General features: G+C 37.9%; 1 protein-coding gene across 15 annotated transcripts in view; it reads right to left on the bottom strand.

Moving 5' to 3' along the window:
* GPBP1L1 (GC-rich promoter binding protein 1 like 1) overlaps positions 1–26,987 on the bottom strand; it is a 52,503-nt gene that overhangs the window by 17,333 nt on the left and 8,183 nt on the right. For 7 of the 15 annotated variants that reach the window (XM_081055185.1, XM_081055183.1, XM_081055184.1 and 4 more), the window contains 4 exons: positions 14,992–16,017; positions 14,310–14,424; positions 8,653–8,782; positions 7,969–8,255 (listed from right to left, as the gene is read on the bottom strand). In XM_081055185.1, the coding sequence (XP_080911311.1) occupies positions 7,969–8,255; positions 8,653–8,782; positions 14,310–14,369 (477 nt within the window). In that variant the 5' untranslated portion in view covers positions 14,370–14,424; positions 14,992–16,017. The remainder of the gene's footprint in view (positions 1–7,968; positions 8,256–8,652; positions 8,783–14,309; positions 14,425–14,991; positions 16,018–26,987) is intronic. The other 8 variants (XM_081055177.1, XM_081055178.1, XM_081055190.1 and 5 more) reach the window with 5 other exon arrangements.

The following is a 26,987-nucleotide window of genomic DNA, read 5'->3' as shown; positions in this document are numbered from 1 at the left end:
ATGTTATTGTTTTGCACATGCTCTTCCAAGTCTCCCATTAACCATGTATTTAATATTTACCACCATTCCTTTTGTTGCTATCTTTCTGGTTAGTTTGGTTGTCTGAAGCTTGTTGTCTAGTACTTTCCTCAGGAAAAGCCTTGGGAACAGTATTCTGTTTTTACACATTGGTATTTTTTTTTAATTGGTATTTCTTTATAATTGAAGTTTGACAGGGTGTAAAATCCTTGCCTCACATCTTTTCTTTGAGTACTGTAATTGTTACTCTATTGACTTGTTATATAGCTTTGTTGTCAAAGTGTTTCTGATTTTCTTTCTAAGTCATTTGGTCTTTATGTCTGGATGTCCAAAAAGTGTATTTTCACTTGAGTCTAGTAATTTATAAGACTACCTAGGTGTTGGCTATTCTCACTGTCCTTCAATTTGTACCTACAAATCTCACTGTATTTCAGGAAATTATTCTTGAATTATACTTTTTAGCCTCTATGCTGTTTCTTTGTTTGGGGCCCTTTTGTGTTATGTGGTAGGTGTGGGGGGTTGGTAGGAATCCTCTATATTGGATTTTTCTGCCAAACTTCTGTATCATTCTGTCTCACTTCTGACTTTTAATCTATTTGTTTCTCCTTCACTTGAAAATTTTCCTGTCTTCTAATTCTTGAAAAACATTAGTGTTTATTCTCCTGTGTTCTCGTTTGTTCTTCCTTTTTCTGAAATCTTTTATTACTTCTTCCCTGAGTTCTAGCACCTTGAGATTTTCTGGTTTATGTTGTTCTGATTCCGTTTCTTAACAGTTAATTTCCATCTGTCTTGTGGAAATGGACGTCTTACAGGCGTACTTTGCATTGTCTGTAAGGATGTTATTCTGCTCCTTATTCTCTTGATCCTTATGTGCTGTTCATTTACATGCAATGAATTTTTGTGAATGCAGGTTGAGATAGTTTTTTTTTTAAAACCTTTATTTATTTTAAGTATGTTTTTCTAGGACCCACCAGTTCCAAGTCAAGTGGTTATTTCAGTCTAGTTGTGGAGGGTGCAGTCTCACACTGGCCCATGTGGGAATCGAACCAGCAACCTTGTTAAGAGCACCATGCTCTAAACAACTGAGCTAACCAGCCGCCCCAAGATAGCTTTTCTAACATCATGTTTTAGAGCTCTCTGTTGTTGTTTTCATGGAGTGTTTCTATGATGTCCTGGTTGTTCCCCTACCCTACAGTCCCCCTTTTATATGCACTTTCTCTTTCTTTTTTCTCTATTGTCTGTCTCTGCAGCTCCGTCTGGATTCTATTTTCAAGTTTTGTTCTTGGATTTTGTTCTAGAAGGGAGTATTGGCTGGTTAGCATGAACAATGATAGAACCCTGTGGTAGTTATCAATTTATTGCCTAATTCCAACGTCATCCTTCCTATCTGTGCTGTGTAAATGTTTCTGGACACTTTAAAAATTTTCCTTTGTCAGCAGGCATGTTAATTTTCATCAGTAGAAGATAACAATGGAGAGACTTTTGCTTTTAGTTCCAATGTGCTTACTCAGCAGACTCCTGCGGCACCCAGTTCCTGCTAAGTCAGGTTCTGAAGTACATGTGAGCTCTGACTTGAGTAAGTTTGTAGCAGAGACATTATAAGATACTCTAAAAGGCAGATTTTCAGCATGTTTCCTGGAGAAGTACTTCAGCAATTGCTTGGCCAGTGAGCCACAGCTAAGCCCTTTCCAACAAGGTGTGGATCTCAGTCCTGGGGTGGTGATGGGGGAACGGGGTGATTCTTTGGGCACTCTATCTTAGCCCTAGGGTTAGTGGCTGCTCCATAATATCTGCTGTTTCCATATTCTTTAGTTTTCTTATTAGGCAATCATTCACTACCCCATCCTATTATATAGTTCATAATTCTTTAACTTTTCTTGTTTAAGTTATTGTGTGGTTACTTTCCTAATTGGTCCAGTTAGACCTTTCATGCCTTATTTACTTATTTTTTTCTTTTTTTTTTTTTTTTGAGCCCACTGGCCCATGTGGGAATCGAACCGGCAGCCTTCGGAGTTAGGAGCACGGAGCTCTAACCGCCTGCGCCACCGGGCCGGCCCTACTTATTTTTGGAATATGGAAAACCACATCTAATTTCTAGCTGCTGTTTTCAAATGAGCCCTCTAAACTTTCTAGAACAACTTGGTGGCTCTTTTGAGAATCTTAGGGCTATGTGATAACCTATTGCTTCCTTCAATTTCTCCTGTACATGCTACTACCCAGCTCTTATATCTTTTGGTGGTTTGTCCGTGTTGTGATTCCTCACTATTTTGTTGTAGATGTCCATGGATTTTTTTTGGTTCTTCAATCCCAGTTGCTTTGTGTTCTTCTGAAATAATTTCACTTATTAAAAAGTTACAAAAATAATACAAATAACTCGTATATATCCCCTACAACTCAACTGTCATGTCAACATTTTACTGCATTCACTCCACCATTCTCTGTAAATATATTTTTTTTCCTGAACCATCCTGTAGGTCGAAGGACTTGACACCATTCACCTTCAAATACTTTATTATGTATTTCCTTAAAAGAATATTGTCTTATATGCTCATAGTACAATTATAAAAATCAGGATGCTATCAATATTATCTAATCTACAACCCTTACTCAAACTGTAACACTGATGTCTTTTGTAGCAAAACCAAGTTTTAAAAACATTGTTTTCCCCCTCATCCACTATCCAGTATCTGATTTAGGTTCACATGTTGCCTTTAGTTGTTCTCTTTAATCTGGAACATTCTTTCATGATCATAACATTTTTTAAAAGAGTATAAGCTAGTTCTTTCATAGAATCTTTTCTAATTCTTTTGTAGAAACCTCAACTTGAGTTTGTATGATGCTTCCCCATGATCAAAGCTATGAACTTTTAGAAGGAATTCACAGAGGTAATGTTGGATTTTCAGTGCATCACATCAAGAGGCGTATGTTTGTCACATGACTGGTGACGTTAATCTCCTTTTTAATAAAATAAAATTTACATATATGAAATGCTCCAATACTAAGTATGCCATTCCATGAGTTTTGAAAAATGCTTACACCTCCCCAAACTCTATAAAGATAATGCTTCCTACAACCAGCAAGTTCCCCCATGCTTTCCCCCAGTCAATCCCACTCCACACAAGCAGCCATTGTTCTGATTTTCTTTCCTACCTACATTATTGGCCTATTCTAGAATGTCATATAAATGAAATCTTACAGTATGTATCTTTTGTGCAAGGCTTCACTGAGATTCCTATCAGTCATTCCTTTTTGTTACTGAATAAAGTCCATTACATGATTACAGCACAATTTTTCTATTCTTATGTTAGTAGACATTTATATTATTTCCAATTTTGGGCTATTATGAATGAAATTACAATAAATACACATACACTTTCATTTCTCGAGTAAATACCTAGAAGTGGAAGTAATGGGCCATAGGGTAAGTTTATGTTTAGTTTTATAAGACACTGCCAGACTTTACTTTTCCCAAAATGGCTGTGCTACTTCACACTCCTACTAACAACGTAAGAAGAGTTTTAAGTGCTCTAAAATGTCAACAAATTTAGTATTTTCAGACTTTAAAATTTAGCCATTCTGGTGGGTGTGTACTAGTTATCTCATAGTAGTCTTATATGAATTTCCAAATTTCCTTATGACAAATGATACTTATCATTTTTTTCACTGGCCATTCATATATCTTCCTTTGTGGAGTGTCTCTTCAAATCTTGTTCATTTAAAAAAAATTGAGTTGTCTTTTTTATTATTGAGTCATAGAAGTTATTCATATAATGGGGTATAGGTTTCTTTTCATATATATATATATATATATATATATATATATATATATATACACACACACACACACACACACATATATATATACATATTTTGCAAATATTTTCCCTGAGTCTGTGAGTTAAGTAGAAGTTTTAAGTTTTGATGAAGTCTGATTTATCAATGTTTTCCCCTTATGGTTATTGCTTTCTGTGTCCTAAGACAACTTTTTCTATCACCTAAGTCAGAAAGATATTCTCCTAAATTTTCTTCTAGAAGTGTTATAGGCCTTACATTTAGGTCTATAATGCATCTCAAATTTTTTTTGTATACTACTAGGTAGGAGTAGAGATGTTAGCTTAAAATGTGTACACATTGTTTTGGTACCCTCCGTATATAACAATTATATATATATATATACACACGTATAGTTCTTCCAGCACCATTTATTAAAAACACATTTCCTTCTCCACTGGTCTGATTTGGTAATTTGTTGGAAATTTAAGACGATATAAATATACGTTTATTTCTGGCCCGTATCTTCTGTTCTATCAGTTTATCTTTATAATAGTGTAACATTATCTTGATTATTGTAGCTCTATATTAAGTCTAAGTTAGGTAGTATAAGTCTTCTAACTTTGTTCATTTCCAAGATGGCTTTGGATATTCTATTTACAATATATTCTCTATGTTAGTATACACCTAAATATTCTATTTATATTTATTTCAATATAAATTTTAGAATAACTGTCAATTTCTGTGAGAAAGCATGCTGGTTGGGGTTGTGTAGAATCTATAGAATTGACATCCTAACCAATTCAAAGCCTTCTATTCAAAATAGTATCTCTCTCCTTTTATTTAGATGTTTAATTTCTCTTGGCAATGTTCTGTGATTCAGTATAGGTATCTTTCACATCTTTTGTTAAATTTATTCCTAAGTAGTTTTAAGGTTTTTTTTTTTTTTATTTTACAAAAGGCATTTTATAAAATTCCATATCCCAATTACTTGCTGCTAGTATATAAAAATAAAATTTATTTTATTGACTTTGAATCCTGAAACCTTGTAATTATTTATAGAGTCCTTAGGATTTTCTATATAAACAATCATGTCATCTGCCAATAGAAAATTTTTTCCTTCTCTTAATTTGTATGCATTTTATTTTTCTTGCCTTGCTGCACTTTCCCGTACTTCCAGTACAATGCTAAATGCTCAGTGAGAGTAATCCTAATATTGTTCCTCATTTTAAAGGGAGCTCTGCATTTACAGGAATTTGGGGAGATTCAAAGGCTATGGTTACACCGTTGTCATCTTCTCAGAATCCCTTTTTGCCACCAATTTCTTCCTCCTCAGGTTCCAAACACATTGAAGTCTCTTGCTCCTAGAAAACTGTAACACATGGCTCCTCTTTCTCTAAAGAGTATACCACTCATAACAGAGTCATTCTCTAATTCTTCCAACTAAGCCCATCATTTTTGAAAATGACATTTGAAAGGTCACTTCAAACTGCCAAATCCAAAACTCTCTCACATTGAATAATACCTACAGTGAAAAGACCCATGAGTCAAAGTGCGAAGTGTTTCACATACATCATTTCACCTATGTGACCTTTACTACCTACTACAATGTTGCAAGGTAAATTACTGTCTATCAACTCAGGGAAAATTTGGGTTATTTAACCTGTCTAAAGTAACAATGCAGGACTGTTAAGTAATTAATACTATTTAAAACAAAAAATAATTATACAACAGTATAGAAAAAATATATGGAAAACCCACTGTAAAACAATTAGTTTCCAAAATACCTTTAATTTGTTGTTTTTGACTGGCTACTCTTTCTTGATATACCCCTGCTTTAACTAATTAATTACTTCACGGTTCCCTCTTACTGCCATCCACAGGTGCTGCTCTAGGCCTCCTCTCAGTATATATTATTCTCCTTGGGTGAGTCTACCCATCCACAAGCCATAACTATTATCTCTATTTCCAGGTACACATCTCTAGATCTCACCCATGTCTTTGGTACCAAGAATTCGTTATCTTCTCCCTCCAATTCTGCTCCTCCTGTTTTACCTTTTTAAATTACCATGTTTCCCCGAAAATAAGATCTAGCCAGACCATCAGCTCTAGTGCGTCTTTTGGAGCAAAACTTAATATAAAACCCGGTCTTATTTTAATACAAGAACGGGTCTAATATAAAATAAGACTGGGTGTTATATAAAATAACGTAATATAAGACTTATACTAATGTTTGCTCCAAAAGACGCATTAGAGCTGACTGTCCGGCTAGGTCTTATTTTCGGGGAAACAGGGTAGTAAAGGTTTATCAAAAATACACATGAGGATGATAAAACGCTGAAAATCAAGATGACGATTACCTCTAGGGGAAAGTGAGGAGAACAGATTAGGGAAGCTTTAACTGTATCTGGAATGTCTTGCCTCTTTGTTAACTGTCTAGCACATGTGTGACAAAATGCTAATATTTCACAAAGCTAGGTGATATGCTAACTTGACTGTTTTCTCCATATTTTATGTACGTTTAGAATATTTCACAAAAATAAATACAAAATAAATTTGCCCTTACTGACCTTGTTCAGGTTTGATTTGACAGCAAACTTCCCTTTAAGTCACTTAGCAGGTGAAAATAATGCTACCTTAACATTTTTCTTTCTGTTGTCACTTCATCTCCCACTTGAAATGCCACAGAATTGATAAAGGACCTTTTCAAACTATATCAATCAGCACTATAATACCTAATTTAGAAGGTATTTTAAGTACCTTTTATGCCACACTGCTTTTTATTTGTTACAATCTCTTTTTTACCAAAGCATGTAAGAAGCCAGAACTATTAGACCCAAATAAATTGCTTTCTATATGCTCAGCTGATTGTGGTCATAGTGTAAAATGAACTTTAGATAATTATTCATGTCAGATATAAATTATAATTACAGTGGAATAGAATTATAATTATGTGGAATAAAAGTACTAAAAGTACAAAAAGAAACTCATTTTATAATAGGAATAAAATTAAACTTTTTGGTTGCTGGTTTGATGAGGATTTCACCAAGTTCCCAAAATGTGATGAACAACAGAGATTTTGTTTCTTAATCATTCTTGGTCTTTCTTGGGTTTGCTTTATAAGTTTACTGATCAAAACTGTAATTTAATGTCATAATTAATGAACTACTAGACATCTAGAATATTCTGGACAAATATTCAAGATGTCAGAGCAGTACAGACCTTTCCAAGAAGAGTTTTGAAAAATGAGTGCTTAGGGATAGGAACTCATATTAATAAAGAACATTTAAATTAAGGACCCCAGGGCATTTTCTAGACGTAGGAGGGAATGATGCCTAAATTTAACTCTTACTTAGTTGGTTTTATTGTTTAAGACGGCTCTCATAGAAGTGACCGGCTAATCTTATGCACTACTTAAAAATAACTCGAGTTGCACTATCCAATACGGTAGCCACTAGCCACATGTGGTTGCTGAGCAGTAGGAATACGCATAGTCTATGGAGATGTGCTACAAGTATAGAATACACAAAGGATTTTAAAGACCCAGCATAAACACAAAAAGTAAATTATCTTATTTAAACATATCAATTACATGTTAAAATGATAATAATTTTGATATATTTGGTTAAGTAAATTACACCTTTTTAAGGTAAACTAAAAACTCCACTTTGGTTTAGAGCCCAAAAGGTGTATAATTCAGTAGGTAATGGCATAAAGTTTTACTGAATATATAGGCAACAGCTAGACTCTCCTAACTGCATGTTTATAACTTATCACAACTATTTTACACAAGCGGGCAAAATCAAGAGAAAGAAACCTCTATTAATAGTTGGAGAGAAAGACAATTTACCATGTGAAACTACATTTTTATATAATTATATTTGAATATTGAATCTTATAAAACTTAAGGGAAATTTAAAGATTTTTTTTTTTAGGTTCCAAAGGCATATTTTTTTTGAAGTTCCAAAGGCATGAAGATGAAAATGAAGATTTGATGAAAATTACACAGGGTATTTGGTCATCAGCTTCTTGCTAATCAACTCCTTTGCTCTAAAAACAATAAAAATCTAAACTTAGGGAATCCTTTTAATAATTTCTGAAATGTTCTTACTAACAGGGTCTTATATTTAAGACATTATTTGTTAGGTTTTAACCACACAACTAAACCTTCATACTTACAAAGTCTTCCTCTTCAAACTGCAACTTTTCCAACTTGTCTTCTTTCTTTTCTTCCCTAATCTCTGTAGGTGGCTTTTCCTGAAAGACGCAGCCTTTCCGGGAGTGAAAGCTGCCATTCCAGTGGCGATGGTTCCCTGTGCCACCCCCACTACGCTGGCTCATGCCATCATGACCTCGGGAAGAGCCATGCCAACCAGATACGTTCCCTGTGATTCCAGCATATGCTCCCTTAGAGACACCAGAGTCCACAGAATCATGGCGGAACAGGGAGGGTTGGTGCCAGGAATCTAGAATAGTAAGGAAACGTAACACATTAGATTGTTTGCTTCCTGAAAATTCAGAAACAATTGGGCCAGATGCTTCCTGATCTGATTTATGGTACTACCAAAAGCTCTTCAGGGGACTTTTTAAATAAAAGATTAAGTCCATAAAACAGAATCACAAAATACATCTTTCTCTTTTAATATAATTTCTGTATGAGTTCTACTGAATAAAGGACTCATGAAAATGTAAGAATGTTAAACTTAGAAAGCCAACATAGCTGAGTAATGACTACTGGAGGATTTAACTGGGAACTATATTTACAAAAGTTCATTATTTCAAGATTATGGACATGCACCCCCAGGATGGGCTTGCCCTAAATGAGTAGCTTAAATATAGTCATGGAAGTAGGGCATGGCTCACCTCCTGTAGTTCGTAGAGGTCCATTGTTAAAAAAGCCATCAGAGGAATTATGTCGACGACGGCTTACTCCAAATCTACCATCTCCTCGGGGTAGGTGCTCTCCGTGTTTTTCGAAGGTGGCTGTAGGTGACTAAGAAGGTAAAGTATAGAGAAACAAACAGATAAGTAGATGTCTCTTTCAATATCTCAGGTTTTGCATCAGGCTTTTAGAAAACAAGTAATAATGGTGGCAGATACCTGCTATTATGAGGATATGGACCATAATAAGAGTACCACAGGCCTCTGAGTTCGAGAAGCTGTACATTACATATTCAATCATTAACTCATTTATATTATCCCTGACGGGGAGAAAATGCAGTTATTTAATAATTTACAAAAAACCCCATCAGAAAGAATAAACCCCAACACTTTATACTTAAAAGTATTAAGTTAATCTTGCAATAGGAAAGGCAAAGCAAGATGCTTGCTTAAAAAGAATTCTAAACAGCTTATTAGTTCTGTAAATTATTCTAGAATTGGAGAGAAAGGTGTGCTTTAACTAACACCTGGTGGGCCATTAACAACTCCATTAAGTTTTTATAGTTTTATAAAACACTTATTTCCAAACATTACTTAATACTAATAACAATACCATAATTTGGCATCATCCCCATTATTACTCATTTACACATGAGGGAAGAGGTCAGGGAAAATAAGTTTTTGAGGGTACACAAAAAAGCAGTTTAAGAAACAGTATTATCGATGAACTCTAATGTCCCTTCCTATTCCAAGTAATTTTTTTTTTTCATTAAAGTATATTGGGGTGACAATTGTTAGTAAAGTTACATAGATTTCAGGTGTACAATTCTGTATTATATCATCTATAAATCCCATTGTGTGTTCACCATCCAGTTAGTTCTCCCATCACCATATATTTATTCCTCTTTACCCTCATCTACCATCCCCCAATAATTTTATTCTATGACATTCTTTAATCTCAAATGATAGAGACCAACGTCTAAAAAAAGCCATTTAAAGTACAGATATAGTTGACAAAGGCTTACAGGAAAACCATAGGTTGGGGCACAGACATCTTTACAACTATTTTCTCACTAATATCTTCACCAATACTTAATATTGTTAGTCTTTTTTTATTTTATCTATTCTAGTGGGTTACGAAGATTTTCTCCTATTCTTTCCTATAAAAGTTTTATGGTTTTTAGCTTTATAATTTAGGTTGTGATCCTCTTAGAGTTAATTTTTGTGTATGATATGAAGTAATGGTTGAGGTTTTCCCTCTCGTCCCCACAGATATCCAATTCTAGAACCATTTGTTAAAAAGACTATCACCTTCACATTGAATTACCTTGGCATTTTAGTCAAAAAGCAACTGACTGTATGTATAGGACTATTTCTGAATTCTCTATTCTATTGCTTTATATGCCTATCCGTATGCCAATACCACACAACTTTGCTTACTGTAGCTTTACTGAAAATACCGAGATCATATTGCCTATTTTGTTTTTTACTTAGTTCACTGTGCTTTATGAATTATTCTTTGCAGATATAAGATCTGCATACTTTTAAATGCAGGATCCCACACCTAATCCTTTAGGCCCACCACCCCAAAGACTTGTGTCAGATTATGTCAATTATGAAATCTTGGGAATTTCACAAGGGTAATTCAAACTGAAGTTCAGAGAAAAGGTGGTGGGTCTAGATAGACCAGGAACATCGTCCCCAAAATTCCCTTTTAAAAATAGGAAGGTACACTTTTTTTTTGAGACTACCTATCAACTTTGTCTTTCTTCCATTGGTTGGCAAAATGGAAAGCATTTTTAACTTTATCAGCTTCCCAAAGGTTGGTTGGTACAGAGTTCCAGAGAGCAGTTTCCAGGCTCTCAGCCTCACGATATGTGCCTTCTCCAATTTCAAAATTGTACGACCAATCTCCTCCTGTCATCCTGGCAGGCTGTACTGTCACACTGTAACCACGCACCGGGGCTGCGGCAACACTTGAGGAGGGTAGGGAGCATGCCCACGTGTCACCACTTTCAACACTCGGATCTAGAGACGGAACTCTCCCACTGATGTCTGTAAACTAAGGTCATGTAGCACGTCCACCCCTAGAACATATTCTGGGACAGGAGAGACACATACTGTGTAGGTATGGAGGGGAAGTCTTCTTATACCCAGTGGTAAGGAAACAGCTTTTATCATCACAGTCTTTCCCCCCGTAGCCATCAATGCAGATTGCCGGTTCGGGGAACAGTTCTGGGTTCCCATAAACAAGACTGCAGTCTGTGCCAGTGTCAACTAGGGCCAAAACCCTCTGCACATTAGAAGGGGATCAATTATGGACTGTTGCATGTGGAACCTCCGGTCCCCGCTCATCCCCTCTGACCAGGTACCTTGGTCCCTCCTTAATCAAACTGAAAGGAGTCGGCCTCAAGTGGCTGCATTTAGTCCTGGAGGGACATGGTCAAGATTTCCCAGACTTCTCCTTTAGGGTTCTCCAGAATTGCTGTTCCAGATGCAACTGTTTCCAAAGTTCCAACAAAAGTGCATTGGGTTGTCAGTCTATTTTTTCCCCAATCGACCCCTGCTGTCACGTGATCACACCACATCTATGCACGTGTTACTCTCTGAAGCCCGAGACCTTGCCCCCCTTACTTTTGATTTGGGCTTCCAGGTCTCAACTGCGCGGACCTCCTGTCTTAACTTCCTTCGCCTACGGCTTTCAACATCCCCGAAAGTGGCATGGCAGTTGTAACTTCATGGATCCATTGCCCCACATAGGGCGTAAGAATGGCGACCCAAGGATCCAAAAGCACTTGCAGGTGCAGTATCCAAAACCAGATCTCTCATGCTGGCTGTAAAAAGCTCATCATCAAGCCCCTGCATGTTAGGGTTGAAAATAGCATGTCTCATACCCATTTCACAGATGATGTGAGTAAGTTCCGTATATGACTGCCATTGACTCAGTGTCTGGCAGCTTGCCAGCCTGTCCCCATACTGTGTGTACTACAGCAGTGAGCCACTCCATTAGAGAATGGCTGCCCTGGTTTTGGGCCAACCTATGGCAGTTCTGTAACCTTTGTCGCAGGGACGGATGCACTGTCACAAAGGCTAGCTTTTCCATCTCGCCTGGGGAGCAGAGAATGTTGTCTGCTCCCTCATCCCAAAACGTAATAGCCAAGCCGAGACTGGCTCTCCAGGGCATTGTCGGTACCGCCTCCCCAGCTCCTGCAACTCAGTGGGAGTATAAGGGGTGTAGGTTGTGAACTCAGTCACATCTGGGTTGCTGGCAACCCCGGGGCCTAAAGGTTGCTCTCGTTTTAGCCTTTGCTTCAAGATTGGCTAAAGGTTGCTCTCGTTTTACCCTTTGCTTCAAGATTGGCCAGGCTTGGGGGTTGGGAGCTACATTGTCTCCACTTGCTTCCTCCGCCTCTGCCTCAGAGTCTCCATTGTGGGGCCCCTCTTCTAACAGGCGGACCCAAGCTTCCAGCGTGTCCAACCAGGACACCTGGTCCAACACTTGAACTATTTCAATAAGCCCATTTTCCGTGTTGAGACTCAGGCCATGAGGAACATCCAGCCCACGCGGCTGGCTGTAGCCTTCTCCTCCTCTGGCAACTGCTCAGCCAGAGCCCACAGGGCCCTCTCCACGCTGGCCAGAGAGCCATCCATGTCCTCCCATCCCTCCTTGGGGGTCCAACTCCTGAGAACAGTGGCCACCGGGCACCACACACTGTGGGGGGCCACCTGTCCTCCAGCCCAGAGTCAGACGCCATTCCTACCTGGTCAGAATCTTGCTCGCCGTGCTCTGTGTCTGAGTGGGTGGAGGCCTCCGTGTAAGATGTCCACAACCCTCGGAGACTAAGGCCGAGGCAGCAGATTACCAAAATGAAGGCAACGCTTTCCATGGCCAAGAAGGTGGTGTGCCATCTGGAGGCTTGAGTCACCCGGGCAGACCACACCTCCCGTTCCCGGTGTCGCTCCTCATGGGCCTCCCGAAGCTGAGCTTTCACATGCATCCACCATCCTTCGGTAGGTTTTGGCCAGCACCATACCCTACTCGCTGCGCCATTTGTCATGTGGGGCGGCCTGAGGGGTCTCTGTTCCTGCTCCCCACATAAGAACGCAGGATATGGCTAAACCAAAAAGGAACAGCCACGGAGCCATAGATAGGGGAGTCATACGACCATAGTCTCACTGGAGTCTGGATCCACACGATCCGTAACCTGCTGTCTGCTTCTCTGCGTGCCAACCAACAGCCTAACCGACTAACCAGCACAGCCGCGGCAGTTATATTAGTGGCTAACTGGCTAACTGGTTACAGCTGATGGCCAATTAGCCACTGCTGATGGCCATCTACTACCCAAGCCAGCACCTTTCCACATGAGGCCAAGAGCCTGGAAACTGCTCTCTGGGACTCTGTCTCCACAGATGTCCACAACCCTCGAAAGTCTACAGCAGCAGATTACCAAAAGGAAGGCGACACCTTCTATGCCCAAATGGGTGGTGTGCCATCTGAAGATTCGAGTTTCCCAGGCAGACTGCACCTCCCATTCCTGGCGCCTCTCCTTATGTGCCTCCCGAAACTGAGCTTTCATACATATAAACTGCTCCATTACCCCTTTGAAAATTCTGGCCGGCACCATACCCTGCTCACTGCGCCATGTATCATGCAAGATCTCTGGTCCCACTCCCACTCTTGGCGGGTGGACAGAGAATATGCTGAGGCCAAAAAGGAACACCAACGAAGCCATGGATGGGGGTTCATACCACTATATTCTCGCTGGCAGCTGGGTTGGAGTTACAAGAAGCAGGATCCACACGATCCGCAATCCACCGTCTGCTTCTCTGCCAATCCACCAACCTGCCAGCGTTGCCATGGCAGTTATATTAGTGGCTAATGGCTAACTGGTTACAGCTGATGGCCAACTAGTTACAGCTGACGGCCATCTGATTACAGCTGATGGCCATCTAATAACTGAGCCAGCTCCTTTCCACGTGAGGCCGAGAGCCTGGAAACTGCTCTCTGGGACTCCGTCCCTACAGTTTCCTTTATCAATAATTTACGCTACCCTTCTGTGTACTGTGACTAGGGCTTTATAAGAACTGGTTGTTCCATTTGTCTTTATCCCTAATGTAACACACATTTTCCCCTGAAATCATTTAGATCATTGCCTCTCAAATAGAATTTAGAGGATTTACTCTTGAGATCCACGCAGCAGGTAGCAGTCAATAAATCACTGTCTCTCCTTTTCCCTCCTCTTCATCTACTACAGATGAACGTGCATTCATTTGAAAGGTCCATTTCCCCCAAAACCATTTTCCTTTTACCTCTGCCCCTTTGTCCTCAGTAATAGGTTAGTATGTTTTAGTTCCAAAGTGTATTGTAGCTAATACAGGAAAGCTCAGCATGTTAAAAAAGAAAAAGAAAAGGGAAAAACAAAGGTACATTTGGCAGTAGTAGCGTACACACTGACTTGAGTTGCCTTATTGCTTATATCCTATTAAAAGAAAGGTAACTGGTCTATGAAAACATATTTGAAACCCTTAGGCAAGGCTAAATATATAAAAGACACTTAGACTGTAAAACAAAGTCCATAGACAAGTTGGGGATGAAAAGAACTAGTATTTGGATAGTTACTACAGGAAGGGAATAGTACCTTAACTGACTGTGGCGTTGAGAAATTTAGCCAAGCAGGAACAAAGTCATGCTGCGCCATTTAGGTCCAGTGTCTCTTTGCATCAAGGTGAGGCATCCAACCTCATGGCCAGGATCTGAAAATGAGAAAAGTCAGATCGTTTGTACTTGCAAGAGGAGCCTGTGATTACTTAAGATCCCCCTCTTCACAGAAAGACTTGCCTTCTGAGCCTCTCTAGTTATCAGACTCCATACCTCAGAGAAGTTCTAAACAAAAGCAATAGTCTGAATATACGACCATGAAAAACACATAAAAAGAAAAATGTGACATAGATCTGGAAAATTATATGAAAGAAGCTAATGAATTCTTAAGTTATATCAGAAGAATCTTAAGAATAAACACCTAGTTAAAATTACAGATACATATGAAAAGAGATTATGTGCTTCAAGTAACTCAGGTAACCTCTGGCAAAAGCAGTAGAAAAAATCTCCCTAGAGAAGATGCAACCTTTCAAGAGTTCTTCTATTTAGTTCACATTAATGTCCTCAAACACCAACTATCATCAGTTTTCCTGAGTCCCCTTGGTGTCTCCAAACCACCTCAAATATTTTCCCAAATTAAATATATCAGAAAGGAGTATATTTTCCATGATACATATACATACACAGTCTTTTTCCAAAGTTAGACATAGGAGAATATTTACCCCAGAGTGTAACCTCTGTGGTCCTGTTTCCTGAACTTCTTGAGTCTGCCAGCTGGATTTCCCACGAGGTTCTCTTGTTAAAAGGCTGCTTAATAAAGGCTGGCCAGCAGCACGCCTTGTGATGAAGCACAAAGAAGCCAGGCTCTGTGTGGATCACTCTTTCAGTCCCTTCAATTGCTCATCTTAAACTATCTAGTTCCTGACACGTTTCCAAAAAGGGGAAGGGGAAAGGGGAAGGGGGAAGGGGGACATAAAAAGTATTTGTTACATTTAAAAAATGGGGGGAAGGGGAAAGAGTTATGTCTATGTTCACCTCATTCAACTTCCTTGAGTGATGGCACTACGATATTGCTTAAATAGGTAATACACGGACATTTGCAGTGAGTACAAATACTATTCATAACAAGGTCATAGCTAGAAAGACAGGTGGACTCGTGTGGGCAAATGTCATCAAAGTGACAGATCAAAAATGTAATTATTAAAGAGCTATAAAAGATCTTCTGAGCAATCAACTAAAGTGTCAAATCATCCACATGACAAAGCCCTTAATATACAAATCTCATTATTCTTACACGGCTATTAAAAATAGTGTGTAGCTATGTATTTATATTTGTTTTATCATTCAAAATCTAAGGATATAAGAAATCTTGCTTAAAAAAAAAATCAGACAGGAACTTGATATACTTTTCCCTCCAAAGAATAGCAGCTTTCAAGGCGAATTTCTTGGTATAAAGCTCCCAAATGTATCTTCTATTTCTTTGGTCTTCACTATTTATAAATTCACTGCAAAAATTTTAACAAGTAGAAAGATGGGTTAAGGAATAATCAAGGAGAAAGACAGTTCCAAAGTGAGGTTTTCTTCTCTTCAGTTTTCTGAATTTCACTTGTTATGTCTCTTCCTGAAGACTGAATTGAGTTACTGGAAGGTGATATGAAGAATCTTCTGCTTTAGTAGAGAAGTCACTTATTATTTTGGATACATTTCCATCATTACTCAATCAGTATAAAGGCCACAGGAATCTAACACTATAAATGAAAAAAAAACAAAACACATATTATCATGAGGCAAAATCATTTATATAATTGCTAAAATGAGACAGTCAATCAAATAAAGGTTCTAGGAGTCAAAACTTTTAAACCCAATCTAGACATTAATTTGTCACCACCTACAGTAAAATATAACTGGCTATAATTCTTTTAAGGATTTCAGAAAAATCATCTGAACAGAATTTGCTTTTTTATGTAACCATTTATCCAATTAGCTATCAAAGGTAATTCAGAAATTAACGAGTCTGTTAGATTCACTTGTAGATAGTTTCTCACATATGGAACGGCTTGCTGTTTAAGTGGTCAAAGAGCAATATAACTGGCTGGTTTATTACCAGAGTCATCAACTATCTAATTATTTAATACTAACCACAGCTAGATCCTTAAAAATAAGACGTCTGTCACAGCACTCCTCATATACTTACATATTTTTAGATACCTGATTATCAATTAAGAGTCTTAAGCTCTTATGTTCTGACTTAAGATATGCAGTAAGAGATGACACAAATATTTCTTTGGCGAATTCTCAACATTTTTCCAGAGGCTAGAAAGTTTTCTGATATAAAAGAATGTTTGCAACTGTGGGCAATTCTGATCTATGCTGATAAATTCTAATTTGGAGGGTATTAGTCTTATAATCAATTGGCAGCCTTGCTCTACTGTTTTAAGATCATGGGAATAAAAATATCACATCAGGATAGTAAATACCTCTGTGGGGAAATAAAGAGGAAGGAATCAAAAAGAGGTCCCAGGGGACTTCAACTGTATCTACAATGCAGTATTTCTTGAGTGATGTGTACATGACTATTCACTTATTCTCTACACCTTTTTTTCCATATACCTATAATACTTAAAAAGTATTAATAGAACAAACATATAAGAAGTTGGGTAAAAGATTTAAATAATGTAATCTATTAATTGAAATACATATATATGTATATACACATACATACATATCAATCACTCATAATATACTTATTCGTTCAGCAAAATAGAAGATGATATAAGAAGCTTCAATTAGTTTCAAAGAATATTCTATGTCCTCTAATCATACTGTATTAAAATTAGAAAATGCCTTTCTCTTGCAGTTCCTACTCTCCGTCCCCTTCCTGAAGAAATCCTGTCCAAAGCCAGTAGATGGGGCCAAGCAAGATAAGGTTCTGTGGGTAGCAGAGGGTGAGCTGCAGAGGCACTGAGCAGAGTGCTGGGGCCTGATCAGCAGCGAAGGATGTCCTTGTGGGGTGGGGGATAGGGAAACGTGTGTATGGCATTAATCCAGTGCAGGATGTCAGAGCCCATTAGGCAATGTAAGGTGAGTGTCCCAGTAGGAGGACAGCCCAGTGCAGAGTGGAATAAGGAGGACATCCTGGCAGAGGAACAAAGCCAAACAGGCTAAGGGCTTCCATGCAGCAAGGTGCCTTGCACAGGTGTTGCAACCTGGGTGTAGTGAAGAAGGAACCCATTCAAGCGAGGAGGTGGTAACTGGAAGTTGGTTAGATACAGGGAACTGATCAAAAAGTAAAATACATTAAGGAAAAACGGGAGCCTGGTTTCTCACTGTGCAAGAAAGGAGACAATGATAAGAAAATTTCAAAATACTTAAATAGAATGACAAAAAAACACTGAATAAATTTGCAATATTACAGGTAAAGCACATAATAGAAAATAAGCTTTAAAAACATTTAAAACAACAAGGCTTAAAAAACAAACCGACCTAAGCAATTTTATCAAGATAATGGGAAAAGAGCAATAAAGCAAACAGAGAAGCAAAAAAAGAAAAGGTCAGAAAAAATAGAGATGATTTAAAAATTGTAATTCTTTTGAAAAACATTAATGAGACAAACTTTGGTAAACTATTTTGCTTGGGGAAAAAAGATACAAATAAAGAAAACAGCATGAAAACGAGGAAACAAACATTAATAGTTAAAAACTATTACAAGCAAAATATTATGAGCAATTACATGCCAATAAATGTGAAAATCTTAAACTAGATAAATTGCTATGAAATGGCAAAACTGGCACAGTAATAGAAAACTTGGATAGACCTGTACATATTGTTATATTATACATACAATAGACACTTAAACCAGAAAACTATCTCCTCCAAAAGGGTTCCAGGTAAAGAAGAGAAACTGAATTTCTCCCTTTCATTTGCTCTCTTGGGCAGCAAAGAGGTGCCTCATTCGTGAGCTGGGACAGGGCTGGCTAGCACTTTGGCCCAGGCCTGGAGTTTGGGGCCAGTCTGCACAAAGAACAGCTAGTTCAAATATAATCCCAATATTGAGTGTTAAGTGCACTAGAAGGCACAATTAAAGTTCTTTGACGATTTCAGAGGGGGAGATTACTTGTGAGGAAAGGCTTATTTGTTGACTATCAGACTGAAGAATTTATTTGTTTATTTTTATTATTTTTTATTTTTATTTATTTATTTAGTACAGTTTCCCAGCACAATAAGGGCCCACACTTGTAAATTATCATGAATTTAAAGAGAGACCAGTCAGTAAGTTCTGTAGTTTAAATTACCTAGTCCATCACTATGACTCCCTCACCTCTCTGGCTTTTCTCTCTACGACCTGTACCCAATTCCCAAAACTCCAATCCCAGTAAAATCCAACTCTTCCTTACTCTATTCATCACCTATGAGGCTGATTGTGGTTGAAGAAACACACATAACCTTGGTTTTAAATAAACATTTCTGTTCTCTACTGAAAAGAACCCTGACCAACACACTTTCAACGGTTAGAAACTTGTGAATCCCCATCCTCAGTGGCTTATTTACACTGCTTACATGTTCCTGGGCCAATCCCACCTTAAAATCCCTTCTGGTTTCCATGACATTACATTAGACCAGCAGTTTTCAGGTTTGGATTGCATCAAGCCATAAAAATCTCAAAATGTTTCAATGATACAAGCTGTCGATTTTATTTGGATAAGTGGAAAATTAGAAAAAATACAACTCATATTTTAAAAAAGAAATAAAAATCATCATCCTTACATTCATAATATTCACGAAGTGCTGGGGAAGTCTGTCAGAGAGCAGCATGAGTGGTAACCACTGCATTAAGATATCTTGTCTTCTCCCTACCCTGTGATTACTTCTCTTTTTGTTTTGTTCTGTAAATACAACGGTTACTTAAAAAGCTCGGATGCAACACTTTTCTTGTTTCTCTAGAATCTCTTCACCATCTCATTCATTTTCAAGTGTTCAGTTATCACTTTCTAAGTGGGTTATTTAAATTCCTGCTTCACAAAGCATTATATCATACACATAGTCAAGCATTCATTACAATGCATTACTTTTCCTTGTTTACATATTTATCTCCCCTACAACTGGGGTACACTTGTAGGGATTAACAGCAAACTAGATAATTAACAGCAAATGAGATAATCTCTTAATACACACAGGGTACCCGTTAAATAATTTTTTTAAAGAGATATTGACAATTCCACCAATTAGTATCTCCTTTATCTTACTGTTGTTAAGAGCTCTCCTTGAACATTTCTTATTCCTTAAACTGCAGAGCCCAAGACGGTTACCTCCTGAGTATCTGCAGATATTCACTGGCCCTAATATTTCCTTTCCAAATCTCATGATTTGAAAACTATGGTTAAATGTCTACCACTTCCACTTCCTCTAAAGGACTGAGTAACCTACAGTAGTCTATACTCATTTGCTGTCTGTACCTCAGTTTCCCTCCTAAGTCCTCAATAAGGAGAATGCCAGGGTTACAGGTCCCTGCTTAGCTTTTTAATTCTCATTGATACTTCAGCAAAGGAAAAGAGCCCATTTTTCTACCTTAGTATTTCATTTCAGAGGACAAAATACCTAAGAATTCCTTTTCTGACAACAGACTATATTTTACTAGTTTCAGGTGTACAAATACAACATAATGATTAGACATTTACACACCTCACAAAGTGATAACCTCAACAAGTCTACTACCCATCTGACACCGTACAGAGCTATTCCAATACCATTGACTATATATATTCCCTATGCTGTACTTTAAATCCCATGACTATATATACATGTGTACTTTTTTATTTTAAGATTTTATTGGGGAAGGGGAACAGGACTTTATTGGGGAACAGTACTTCCAGGACTTTTTTTCCAAGTCAAGTTGTTGTCCTTTCAATCTTAGTTGTGGAGGGCGCAGCTCAGCTCCCAGTCCAATTGCCGTTGCTAGTTGCAGGGGGCGCAGCCCACCATCCGTTGCGGGAGTCGAACAGGCAACCTTGTGGTTGAGAGGACGCTCTCCAACCAACTAAGCCATCCGGAAGCTCAGCGGCAGCTCAGCTCAAGGTGCCATGTTCAATTTTAGTTGCAGGGGGCGCTGCCCACCATCCCTTGTGGGACTCGAGGAATTGAACCAGCAACCTTTTGGTTGAGAGTCCACTGGCCCATGTGGGAATCAAACCGGCAGCCTTCGATGTTAGGAGCACGGAGCTCCAACCTCCTGAGCCACCGGGCTGCTTACATATATACTTTTAATTATAGTTGACATTCAATGTTATATTAGTTTCAGGTATATAGCAAAGTAGTTAGGCATTGATATAATTTATGAAGTGATTCCCCTGACAAGCTAATACCCATCTGATACTATAATTTTTACATTACTGACTATATTCTCCATACTGTATTTCACACCCCCATGACTATTTTGTGACTATGAATTGGTACTTCTTAATCCCTTCACCTTTCTCACCTATCTCCTCAACACCCCTCCCATCTAGCGACCATCAGTTTGTTCTCTGTATTTATGAGTCTATTTCTTTTGTTTGTTCGTTTATTCTTTAGATTCTGTATGAGATCATATGCTATATGTCTTTCTCAGTCTGACTTATTTCACTTAGCATAATATCCTCTAGGTTCATCCATGTTGTTGCAAATAGTAAGATTTCATTCTTTTTTTATGGCAGAGTAATACTCCATTGTATAAATGTACCACAGTTTCTTTATCCAATCGTCTATTGATGGGCATTTTGGTTATTTCCATATCTTGGCTATTGTGAATAGCACTGCTGTGAACATAGGGATGCATATATTTTTTTCAAATTAGTGCTCTGGATTTCTTTGGATAAATATCCAGGAGTGGAATTGCTGGGTCATAAGGTAGTTCTATTTTTAAATTTTTGAACAACCTCCATACTGTTTTCCATAGTAGCTGCACCAATTTGCAATCACACCAACAGTGCACCAGGGTTTCTTTTCTCCACATTCTCGCCAACATTTGTTGTTTGTTGATGATAGTCATTCTTACAGGAGTGAGGTGGTAACTCAGTATGGTTTTAATTTGCATTTCTCTAATGATTAGTAACCCTGAGCATCTTTTCACATCTATTGGCCATCTGTATGCCCTCTCTGGAGAAATGTCTGTTCAGTCTCTCTGCCCATTTTTAAATTGGATTGTTTTTTTTTTGGTGTTGAGTTGTATAAGCCTTTTTTTAAAAAATAAAATTTGGATATTAACCCCTTATTATATATATCATTGGCAAATATCTTCTCCCATTCAGTAGGATGTCTTTTCGTTTTGTTGATGGTTTCCCTTGCTGTGAAAAAACTTTTTAGGGCCGGCCAGGTGGCTCAGGCAGTTGGAGCTCCATGCTCCTAACTCCGAAGGCTGCTGGTTCGATTCCCACATGGGCCAGAAGGCTCTCAACCACAAGGTTGCTGGTTCAACTCCTCAAGTCCCCCAATGGATGGTGGGCTCTGCCCCCTGCAACTAAGATTGAACATGGCACCTTGAACTGAGCTGCCTCCCGGATGGCTCAGTTGGTTGGAGCATGTCCTCTCAACCACAAGGTTGCCGGTTCGACTCCTGGGCTGCGCCCCTGAAACTAGCAAAGGCAACTAGACCTGGAGCTGAGCGCACCCTCCACAACTAAGATTGAAAGGACAACAACTTGACTTGGAAAAAAATCCTGGAAGTACACACTATTCCCCAATAAAGTCCTGTTCCCCTTCCCCAATAAAAAAAAAAATCTAAAAAAAAAAAAAAAAGAAAAAACTTTTTAGTTTGACGTAGTCCCACTTGTTTATTTCCTATCTAAGAATTCTTAAAGGACATGAAATTTGAATAGGAATAAACCAAAAGGGCACATAAGACACTTAAGAAAATACTTAAATCCATGGTTATTAATATTGACGAGTGAAGCCAGCTATTTTATGATGGGGTCTAATAAACAACAAAAATTATTTCTAGTACAAATGCAATGACAACAAAGTAATTTCTGTCAGAAAGCATAACTGGATAGTTAGCACATTATCCTGCCCATTAGAGATGAGTATGATATGCAAGTACTCTGAAATAACATAAAGCACTACAGAAAACATTACCTTGACTCACTCACAAATTCACACTTTTAAAACTGGAGTCAATCATGAGATACTATTTCACATCTGCCAAACTGGAAAAAACAAATTCTGAAACTATCAAGTATTGATAAAGATGTAAAAGCAACAAGGAATTCTCATATACTGCTGGTGGAAATGTAAACCCATACAATCACTTTAGAAAACAGCTTGGCAAATATAAAGTTGAAGTCGTCAAACCTCTATGACCCAGCAATCTTAATCGTACATGAAAACAAAACAAAACAAAACAAAACATATAAGAATGTCTGCTACAGGATTATATATAGTAGACAAAAAAACTAAATTACCTAAATGTCCCCCAATACAAGAATGACTAAATTGTGGGATATCTGCACAATACTCCACAGGAGGAAATTATGTTAGCGATATACATAAGCAAAATAGGAGAATCTCATAAAGAATAAAAAAGTATAAATAAAAAACTATATGATACAATTTAAAAATGAATAACATTAAATAGTTTTGGAATATGGTCACATAAAACAAATTTATTTAAAAATGCAAGAAAATTATCAACACCAAATTCAGGATGAAAGACACAGGCTATACAACCAAAGAGGAATATATAAAGGACTTCAATGTATACTGACGTAAGGACAGACATAGAGATCAATGGAGCAGAATCAGGAGTCCAGAAATAAACATAATTATAGCCAACAGATTTTCAACAAGAGGTCAAGATACATCAATGGGGGGAAAATGGTCTTTCTTTTCAGAAAATGATGCTGTATAACTGGATGTCCACTGGCAAAAAAAACCCAAACAAAAAACCTACCAACACCTATTAGCTCCAGGTGGATCAAAGGCTGGGATATGAGCTAAAAGTAAACATAGGAGTAAATCTTCATGATCTTAGGTTTAGAGAATAAACCAGACTTCATCAATATTAAAAATGTTGTCTTCCAAAGGACATCATCAAGAAAGTGAAAAGAAAACCCAAAAACTGAGAGAAAACATTTACACATCATGTACATAAGAACTTTTACCTAAAATAAAATGAGAATGAGATATTACCTCACACCTGTTAGAATGGCTATTTTCAAAGACAAGGAATAACAAGTGTTGGTGAGGATGTGTAAAAAAGGGAACCCTTGTGCACTGTTGGTGGGAATGTTAAATTGGTGCAGCCAATATGGAAAACAGTATGGCGATTCCTCAAAAAATTAAAAATAAAACTACTGTATGATTCAGCAATTTCACTTATGGGTATTTATCTGAAGAACACAAAAACACTAATTTGAAAAGCTATATAGATCATCATGTTCACTGTAGTATTATGTACAACAGACAAGATATGGAAACAACCTAGGTGTCCATTGATAGATGAATGGGTAAAGAAAATGTGGTATACATACACAACAGAGTACTGTTTAGCCATAAAAAAGACTAAAGTCTTGCCATTTGTGACAACATGAATGGACCTTGAGCGGATTAAAAGTGAAACAAGCAGACAGACAAATACTTTATGATCTCCTTTATTTGTGGAATCTAAAAAAAACACCAAGCTCACAGATACTGGCAGATTCATGGTTGCTGGAGGCAGGAGATGGGGGATGAAATGGGTGAAGGGGATCAAAAGATACAAACTTCTAGTTATAAAACAAATTACTCACGGGGATGTAATGTGCAACATGGTGACTATAGTTAATTTTACTTTACTGCATATTTGAAAGTTGCTAAGAGAGTAGATCTTAAAAGTTCTCATCACACACAAAAATTATACTATGGTGTTAACTAGACTTACTGTGGTGATCATTTCACAATATATAAAATACAGAATACAGTGATACCTCGGTTTCCCCATTGAAATGCAAAATGGATTAATCCGTTCCAGACCTTTAAAATCAACCCCTAAAACTGCAAATTTAGCATGAATTTTACTATCTAATGATACCATAGATCCATAAAATTTACAGTGTTCGTAAACCAAAATGTTCGTCAAAGGAGATGTTCGAAAACCGAGGTAGCACTGTAATTTGTAATTATGTTGTATACCCAAAGTTAATATAATATTGTATGTCCATTATACCTCAGTAAAATAAAACACTATTATATCTCAACAAAAAGACAAATAAACCAATCAAAAAGTGGGCAATGGATTTGAACAGACATTTCTCCAATGAAGATACATATACACAAATGACCAATATGCACAGGAAAAGATGCTTAGCATCATTAGTCAGGAGGGAAATGCAAATCAAAACCACAATGAGATAGTATTTCACACTCACCAGGATGATTATACTAAAAAAGACAGATCCAAGTGTTGTTGAGGATGTAGAGAAATTGAAATTATCGTAAACTGCTGATAGAAATCTGTAATGGTGCAGCCACTTTGGAAAACAGTTTCTCAAAAAGTTAAACATAGTTACCATATGACTCAGTAATTACACTACTAGAAAGATCCAAGAAAGACGTAAACATACATCCACACAATAACTTTTACAGGAATGTTCATGGCAGCATTATTCATAATAGCTGCAAAGAGACAACAACCCAAATGCTCATCAACTCATGAACGGATGAACAGAATATGTTATGTCCAATAATAGATTATACAGCAATTAAAAACAAATGAAATACCGATACATACTACAACATGGATAAACCTTAAAAACATTATGCTAAGTGAAGGAAGCCAGACACAAAAAAGATCACATACTTTATAATTCTATTTATATAAATTGTCCAAAATAGGCAAATCTACGACTGAAAGTAGTTTAGTGGTTGCATAGGGCCGGGGAGGTGAAAGGTTATGGGGTTTCTTTTCGGAGTGACAAAAATGTTCTAAAATTACATAGTGGCAATGGTTGCACAAGTCTGTGAATATACAAAAAAAAAAATTGAATCGAACATTTAAAATGGATAAATTTTATATTATGTAAATTATATCTCAATGCTGTTTTAAAGAATTAGGCCAATGATTGATAAGGGATTGGGAACTCAGTGCAAAGTAACATCATACAAATTAGTTTATTGTTGCAAGGCAGAAAGACTTACTATTAATCTAAATATCAACATTAGCATTACAAAAGTAAGTCAACCAGGTATGTTTTATGATACTATGCAAAATGAGACATAGCTATAATGCATTCTAGCCAAAAATGTTTAGATGTGAATCCAGTAAGCTTTAGCTGTAAAGTGTAGAGAAAAATACAGAAATGAAAGAAACTAAATGAGATTATAAGAATGCTATATAAAACTATTCTCAGGACAACTAGTGTAATCTCAAAGTCACTGAAAAATAAAGACTTTGCTAGATTAAAGAGACATAAGGAAATTAAAGTGTTATATGCAACAAGGTCCTGGGATCAGATACTAGCTTGGATAGCTAGCTGTAATGAACATATTTTGGATCAACTGGGGAAATTTGAGTAGCACCTGGATATTAGAGAAAATGAACGTTTACTCACATGGAAAGTGGGCATTATTGACTACAAAGGAAGTCTGCAAGTTGACCCATTTAGTAAAATAAAAGTTGGGGCCGGCAGGGTGGCTCAGGCGGTTGGAGCTCTGTGCTCCTAATGCCGAAGGCTACCGGTTCGATTCCCACATGGGCAGTGCCAGATGGCTCAGTTGGTTGGAGTGCGGGCTCTCAACCACAAGGTTGCCGGTTGGACTCCCACAAGGGATGGTGGGCTGCGTCCCCTGCAACTAACAATGGCAACTGGACCTGCAGGTGCGCCCTCCACAACTAAGACTGAAAGGACAACGACTTGACTTGGAAAAAGTCCTGGAAGTACACACTGTTCCCCAATAAAGTCCTGTTCCTCTTCCCCCAAAATAAAAATAAATAAAAGAATTTTAAAAAATAAATAAAAGTTAAGACACATATATGCACTTAGAGAAAGATCTGGAAAAAAATGCACCAAAAGTTGTTAACAGCAATTTCCAGATGATGGGAATGTCGAGTTTTTATTTTTGATATCTATATCCTAATATTCTACCCAGCACATATACTACTTTTGTAATAATACAAGACTTATTAAAAGACAGAATCATGTAGATATCTTTAATAAATTAACGGTGCCCAGGCCTTTCCCCACATAAACTTTAAAAGGTTGAGAACTACTGCTTTTAAGAACTGGAAGTGGATTAAAAAGGAAAATTTCCCTCCCCCCTTTCTCCCGCCTCCCCTTCCCCCTTTCCGGTTAGGCCGTTGTTTCCCAGTCTAGTTGTGTAGTACACAGATCCCTGGCCCATGCTGGTGTTATGAGCCTTGCGTCCCCCCACCTTCCCGCCCCAAGGCAATCGGTTGTCAGTCATTGGTGGGCTGCTTCACTCAAGCTGGCTGCCAGCAGCTCATGGCGGCACACAGCAGCCCATGGCGGCACACAGCAGCCCACGGCAGCTCACGCCAACCCCCAGCTGCTCACGGCAGCCCAGCTCCAGGGAAAGCTGTTGTTCACAATCTTAGCTGTAGAGGACGCAGCTCACTGGCCCATGTGCGAATCAAACCCGTGACCACAGCACTCCAACCACCTGAGCCACCGGGTTGGCCCAAAAAAGAAAATTGCTGTCTAAGATTATCTTAAAAAAAAAAAAAAAAAAAAAAAAGACATCCATGGGAATT

The sequence above is a fragment of the Rhinolophus hipposideros genome, assembly GCF_964194185.1.
Source record: "Rhinolophus hipposideros genome assembly, chromosome: 8".
Lineage (NCBI taxonomy): Eukaryota > Metazoa > Chordata > Mammalia > Chiroptera > Rhinolophidae > Rhinolophus > Rhinolophus hipposideros.
Note: the sequence above shows the minus strand (reverse complement) of the source record. Positions and strands in the feature narration are given on the sequence as shown.